Source organism: Atta colombica, unplaced genomic scaffold (assembly GCF_001594045.1).
Source record: "Atta colombica isolate Treedump-2 unplaced genomic scaffold, Acol1.0 scaffold47, whole genome shotgun sequence".
NCBI classification, from domain to species: Eukaryota; Metazoa; Arthropoda; class Insecta; order Hymenoptera; family Formicidae; genus Atta; species Atta colombica.
Genome location: NW_017259536.1, coordinates 3684964 through 3692899, shown reverse-complemented (window position 1 = coordinate 3692899; position 7936 = coordinate 3684964). Strand labels below are relative to the sequence as shown.

The following is a 7936-nucleotide window of genomic DNA, read 5'->3' as shown; positions in this document are numbered from 1 at the left end:
TTTAATTTTATTATTTTATATAAAATATAAAATAAGTAATTTGATATATATTTATATATCAAATTATTTTAAGTAATTTTATTATTTTACGTAGAAAGCTTGATAAAAAATTATATTCTTTTTATCAAGCTCACAAGTTTCCTTACCCGACTAAAGCCAACATGCTACAAACATACTCGACAAAAGTCACAAACATACAATCGTGAGCAACTATTCCGACTATAGTGATTTCCCAAATAATGATGGAGTGCCAGAAGATTTTATAGAAATATTCCCGAAGTTCCACGAAATAGTATCCTGGATATGGAGGCATTATGGGACGGGATTCATTAAGGGGCCATACCGCGTCAAGTGCGAATGGCACAAGAGATAGTGACATAAATGTAGTTATCGCTAACATACAATATACTGCAATGTACAAAGTATAAATCATGATTTTGAACATGTATTGGATACACATGTATTTAGAGATACGTGAAAAAGAGATCACTAGTGCAAAGAACAATTTGTGAAAAAAAAATGCATAACTTTTGAAAATAAAACAGTATAGAGCATTCTTTTCATTGCTTTTCATCCGTATACATTACACAAAATCGTTTACTGTTCTTTGCGTATAATTTCATAATCTCATATTCTTCGGAAATTTTCAATCCCTTCCAGTCGATGAATAAGTACTTGAGTAAGTACTTTTGATCTGACAAAAAGTGGATATTATCAATTTTAAATAAAATAGCATTTATAAAAGTCTAATAAATGTATACAAAAATTGAAAAAAATTGAAATTTTTTTTTTCTTAAACTGCTACTTTTAAAATCGAACATATCGAAATAGTTATAATTGCTTAATTAGAATATACCGTGCGAATATTTAATTGACACGTGTATACTTTTAACAAAGAAGTACTATATGGGCTGAAAAGTCCCGGGATTTTAAATGAAAACAAGCGTTTTTTGGGCAAAGTTATATTTATTTCTCAACATAGTTGCCTTCGAGGGCGATACACTTGATATAACGATTTTCCAACATTTCGATGCCCTTTCTGTAGTACGAAACGTCCAAGCCTTCGAAATACGCCTCGGTTTCCGCGATGACTTCCTCATTCGATGTGAATCTCTTTCCCTGGAGCCACCGCTTGAGATTTGGGAACACATAATAGTCGCTGGGGGCCAAGTCTGAAGAATACGGTAGGTGAGCAACCAATTCGAATCGTAATTGATCCAATTTGGCCATCGCTTTCAAGGACGTGTGTGATGGTGCGTTATCGTGATGGAACAGAATAAAGGCGAAAGTAGCGCCACTTAAACGACTGTAGCTTGTAAACGAATGAACGAAATGTCATGAAACTTCATACATAAACTAGTGACAGACGAACCTCCCGAAATGAATCATGTTCATTTTCTAGTGGCCCCACGTATTGAAAAATCCCGAGACTTTTCAGCCCATGTAGTACATGTCAGTAAATACGATGTCATCGCCTCGCAAATACATTGCACATTTGTCTTGCACATAAATTGATAAGCAAACTGAAATCATTGTCGTTTATCATTCTTGCAATAGATTCTTCTCTTTCGAGCATTACATCAATTTACCTACGGAACGAGTACAATCACCATGATTATAGTCATTACAGCAACGCGAAATATCCTTGCTCTCGGTTTCAGATACGGCCACATACCGGTGAACGATGATATTTTGTAGACGATATTATAGTAATGCCTCCAAGTCTCCATAATTCTTAAGATACCGCGTTTTCACCACAGCAAAGGCAATTAATCTCATACGGTTGATCGCTCACCCTCTAATGTTAGACACCAATTAAAATGATATCCCCTTGCACTAAAAAAAAACTGCTGTACATACAGACGATTCTCATGAAATAACTTTATTGCATGTCATGTCAATCAACGACTAGACATAGAATTTATAGGAACAGGTAGTTTGATTCTTTGACATTAATAATGTAGTCTCTCAATAATAGAGGCTCGTTTTGCATGTTCCCTCCGGAGTGTACTTATCGATGAGAACGAAATAATACGATAAAATGAGTATTCTCTATCGACAGAGATAGACTTTTAAATAAGTGTCATGAATGTTCGAAGCCTCTGGAAAAGAAGAAGGGAGGAAAAATCTTTCAGTCGCATAGCAATATCGATAGCAAAATAAAATTTTATTACTTTTGTTTCGTTACATAATAGCAAGTATAAAAGCATTATTTTATTCGGTCTATTATTTGTAATAGTATACTCCTGTGGAACATTTCATGGATGTTTTACTACATGCTGCCACAATTACCGGATATCGTTTACGACACATCAAAGGACGACAGTAACGTAAAGTACGACATCGAGCTTTGCACTACCTAAATGAAAAGGTTTCATGTGTCTTCCTTTGCATTTTTATATTTTTATAGCGTTTGTCATGTTAATTGTTTTACCGTCATGAAATTTTCTAGAGAAAATACGTATATCTTGCCGGCGGACAAGACACAAGCTTCGATACTTTTTCTCATCACGAACATGAGCAATCTTTGTTCCTTCACGGGTATAGTATACCACGAACTATGATATCTATAAAATTACCATTATACATACAAAATAATTATAGTAAAAGTTTATCGATTGCAAATGATTAAAGTTGCTTATAATAGTTTTTATAGAAAATGTATTCTTCATATCAATCAATTTATTTTCAATTTAATACTGTCTCTTACATCTTGTCGCGAATTTCGAAACTATAATCTATCACTTTTTGTCCTTGAAAGCTGAAGCAGAATAAGTGAAATAATTGACCAAAAATGAAAAGGAAGTACCTCATCGCTTCCGCTAAATCGTGCAGCTGTATCGAGAACTTTAACACGAAAAAGATAAAATCTTGTTTTGATTAACATTATAAAACAACATTAACATTTTAACTTTGTTAACATTATATTTTCGTATTTCGCTATCTATTAGTAAATCACTCACTTGTACTAAAGTAATACTCAAGCCAATTGTAACTAACAAAAGTTGCACAGCGAACGATATCGTAAAGGTACTTTCAAGAAATTGAACGAATCTATGACAAAAATATAATAATGACTAAATATCTAAATAAAAATCAAACAAAAGAATTGCAACTTGTCATGATCTAACAAAGATGATTTGTTAATTAGCATCAATATTAATAGTTGCGTTCAGCAGAGAAAATAGCTTTGAAGAGCAAACTTTCAAAATTATGTTGAAAATATCATTTTTGGAATTAGAAATGGCGTAGTGTTCAATAATGAAAGATACATGTTATAATAGTATTTTTCAGCGTCAAGTTATTATATTATTAATATATATATATATATATATATATATATACTGAAAAAATCTAGGCATTTAATGTGTTTTATTATCTCTAATTATCCTTTAATTAGAGACAAATAAAACGTGTGCATTTGTTTAACATTATTAAAAAATGTTTAGCAATTTTGTTTAACATATTTATTACATCTTACTGACTGGCAAATTGTTTTTTTTTGCGAGATGCGTGCTTTCCATGTAACTTTCTTTCTTGTTTTTTGAAAATTTTTTGAAAATTATAAATTTTCGACTAAACGCATTTTGAAAGTCTGCTCGTTAAATTTTGTAATATTCTTTAATATAATTGTTTTATACATGTAGTTCAATAAAGAAGACAAGATCAATCATATAAACGAATTTTGCAACTTGCAATAGTTGCAAAGCTGCTTTCTTCGCTGAATCCAACCAATGAGAGAAATATATGCTATAATTGTTACACACTCACTGCAAAGCCTTTCGATGAGCGGAAATTGATATCATGATATTTTTTTGATACATAGCATCTGGATAATTAATCATATTTTTTTCCATAGCACTACGTTTATGTGACACGTGCTCAAATCTAAAGCTGTAAGTTTTTACACAAAATATTGTTATGAGAGTTTTTGCAAATTATTTTCTGTCTCTTCCAAGCGAATACACAAGAGAGCTAGAAACTATTATTGTATTATATTTACTTTTAGATATAGAGAATTTTATGTTTTCTAATTATAAGACAAATGTGATCTCATTTTCAGAAAAAATAATTATTACCCAATAACAGCGAAAAGGCCGCAGATGTGTTCAACGTAAACAAAGAACGTGCTATCGTGCGCGATTAATCCGGTCATACACACGCTGCTGGTAAGTAACATATGGAGAAAAATATAGTAGAAATATTGATTTTCGTCAACGAAATAGTACGCTGGATATGGTAACATTATAGGGCGGGAAATATTCAATGGAAATACTATATCCAAGACGCGTGGCACGAGAGAAGTTGTTGCAAATATAATGTTAGACGCATAAATAAATGCTGCAACAAGGACAAAATTTATAAAAACGAACGTTTATTAAAATTAAATTTTTTTAATTAAAAGATTTTATTCCACTATAAAGTATTTTATTTTTATAAGTGTGTCTAAATTTCTGCTTCAGAATTTTTCTCTCTTAAAATTCTTATTTAGTCTATATGTAACGTTTAAATATTTCTTTTTGTCAAATATGTGACAGAAAAATTTGTGTGACAGAATATCTTAATTATATTTTAACCAAATAAAATTATTCTTTTAAATATATTTTTCATAGTTCGTAACTGGAGATTTTCTCTAGAAAAAAAAGTTTTTTCCTTGTGCGACTTTTCTTATATATTCAAATAATGTCAGTTAAATTTTACTGATGTGTTTTTTGTAATTAGTTTAAAAAATATTTCTATTTCTATTTTTATTTAATTTAAACAACATATCCGAACATAAAAAAATATTTTATTTTAATTTTTTAATTACACAAGAATATGTAAATTTGATTTTCAAATAAAACCAAGCTATTACTTACATCCATATGTCAGCGCATACCATCTACCTTTTTCGGCATATTTTCTCATAATGTCGTGTTCTTCTTTAGTTTCGAGGATATTCCAGTCTACGAATAAGCGATCTGTGAGATCTTTAATCTAAAAACGTCAGCGATATATATTTGATATTTCGAATGTAATATTCTCAATAATTATAACAACATCATCAACAAAATCTAATGCCTATATTCACAGTCAGGCTTTGTATTTAAGGCTTGTACTAATGCTCAACAACCAATGAAATAATTCTCATAGAGTATCTAAAGATAAATTTAAGGAAGTCTTAATTTAAAGCCTCTTAAATATAAGGCCTGACTATGAATACGGGCATAAGATTTTGCAACGCAGTTATTTTTTCGTGACTTTACGAATAGAATTTAATAAAACGTACTTTTTCGTTGTTAAAATGATACGTGAAAATTTTCAATAAAATCATCATTGCTAACATATATGGAGGTAAAGTTTCGTAGATACACTGCGCGGTTTTGCACACGCCAAATTTTGCCCCCTGCAAACGCACTCACGTGAAGAAAGAAGAATAAAATTGTTATTTTAGAAAAACTAAATATATAAAGATCACAAGTAACAAAACAATCTAGATGTGATACAAGGATATATGAGCAGTAGCCAGATTACAGTTGCTAAAATATAATATTTCAAATAACATAAAATAAAATGTATGTTTTATTTTATTATATGTTATTTGAAATATTATATTTTAGCGACTGTAATCTGGCTACTGCTCATATATCCTTGTATCACATCTAGATCACATCTATCTCATATACTCTTGTGTCACATCTAGATTGTTTTATTATTTTTAAAATCATTATAATACTTCAATTATGTACTCATTGTAATCATCTTGTTAATTGTGACTTCAGAAGCGAGAAAAATACATAAAAAAAATTCTTGCAAATTTTATTAAAATGTAAATATTTTGTAATAAAATAATATTTGCAGTAAAATAAGTTTGCAAAATATATCACAAACTCTCTTAATATTCCAGTAATCAATAAATAATATTCAAAATTAAATTATGCCAGAAAATGAAAGCTGTATAACAGTTGTCGAATTGAAATAAACATGATTTGATTCTATTCTAAGATAAGAATTTTCGATGTATTTTACAAGTGTATTTTATCAAATGAAAATATTGTTTATTTGAAAATATTATATTTCTATTTTAATCTATTTTATAAGAATTTTTATTATATATTTGCTTCTGACGTCATCAATCAAAAATTCGTGATAAGCGATTTGGAATCTTAATCAGCGCAGAATTTTAACAAATTTCTATTGTTTCTTTCCTCTCTTAAAAAAAATTCTTGACAATAATTAATGTTACCTGTGGAATGATTGAAGAGATTGCAAGTATCATTATAAGTATAAAGTAAATTAGCTTCTCTTTCGGCTTCTGATAAGGCCACTGACCGACTAACATAAGGTACTTTTTATTGATATCGTAATAGTAACTTCTCCTGGTTTTCATATTTCATAAAACAGTCTCCTCGGCTCTGTAATGTCGTCTGAATTTCGAAACTTCTCCTGGAAAGTATTTTTTTCCGCAATAAGAGTCGGTTGTAAGTAAATTAATATTTCAGATCCTCCTCTCCGCGGCACGCACATTCTCTTCCCATTGTCGGGGGACATTTTAATGATGGATTTTCTTAACTGACAGGCACTTTCGCTAAGTATGTATGCCTTCCAACAAGCGACAAATGACACGGTGTGACACAATGGATCATTACATCCTTCTTGTTTGCCAATGTTAAACAAAGAGATGATCACTGTGTCGCACTGTGTCGCTGGAAAGCACACAATATGTTTCATGTAAATATAACAGGTATTAATAGCAGATGCAAGTGAACAGTTGATCCTTTCAGAAATATGATTGGAATGAGTGTGTATTGAGTACACACTGGAATATATGGTAGACGGTTTGGAATGAATTGAATTATACTGAACAGTTTCCTTTCGGACAGTATTTACCTGCGAGATTATACTTACTAGGATAACGTAGAATGTTTTCAGTTTCTGATACAGTTACGTGTCGGTAAGCGATGATACTACAGACAATGTCATGTTGATTGCTGTTGATTTCGATAACACTTATAATTACAGTGTAGTATCTTCGATAATACAAAGACTAATTTCGTACTTTTTTATCTAATTTTTCATTTGTGCTTATTCTTCAATATGAGATATGAATAAAAAAATCTTTTTTGGAAAGTAACATAAACAATTCTTACAACACAACTTTATCGCGCAATGTTCCATCCGGATTTTTGTTCTAATGGATTTTATGAATATAAGTAATATATATGCTCCTTTGACAATGTAGTTCCATAATAAATTAATAAAATAATAATTAATAAAAATGGCTTATTTTACAAATTCCTTCCGGAAAGCATGTATCGTTCAAAATAAAATAATGCTATAAAATGAGTATTTCTACTGGTTTTTGTATACTTCTGCATACTTCTACATATCGTATTTTATCGATCCTTCGAGGAAGGATCGATAGAGAAAATTTTCTGGTTTTTTAGAAATTATCGATAGAGAAATAAAATTGTATTATTTTTATTTTATTTTATAATAATAGCAAATATAAATATTATTTTATTCATTGTACAAATTATAATATTATTATGGAACGCTTCAGGGATATTTTACTACATGCTGTCATAATCGTTGAGTATCATGACACGTCAAAGGACGATAGTAACGTAAAGTACGACATCGAACTTTGCACGACCTAAATGAAAATAAAATTTAATATATTCTTTTTATTTGCATATTTTTATGATGTTTGTTATATTCATTGTTTTACCGCTGTAAAATTTTCTAGAGAAAATACGTATATCTTTCCGGCGGTTAAGACATTAGCTTCGATACTTTTTCTCATTACGAATAAAAGTAATCTTTGTTCCTTCATTGGTATGATAAACCACGAACCTCGAAATCTATAAAATATACTATCATTATACTATCATTACTAGTATTATATTTACAAAACGATAAATAAGAATATAATCTATTGATTGCAGGGAATTTT

The 7936-nt window shown here is 30.0% G+C and overlaps 1 protein-coding gene across 1 annotated transcript in view; it reads right to left on the bottom strand.

Annotated features, from left to right (window-relative positions):
* Nucleotides 1–966: 966 nt before the first annotated feature.
* Nucleotides 967–7936, bottom strand: part of LOC108691458 — a 10037-nt gene continuing 3067 nt past the window's right edge. The window contains exons 6-12 of the mRNA XM_018199209.1: nt 7712–7844; nt 7589–7636; nt 2964–3077; nt 2711–2847; nt 2435–2567; nt 2307–2359; nt 967–1312 (exon numbers count right to left, since the gene is read on the bottom strand). Coding sequence (XP_018054698.1) covers nt 967–1312; nt 2307–2359; nt 2435–2567; nt 2711–2847; nt 2964–3077; nt 7589–7636; nt 7712–7844 — 964 coding nt within the window. The remainder of the gene's footprint in view (nt 1313–2306; nt 2360–2434; nt 2568–2710; nt 2848–2963; nt 3078–7588; nt 7637–7711; nt 7845–7936) is intronic.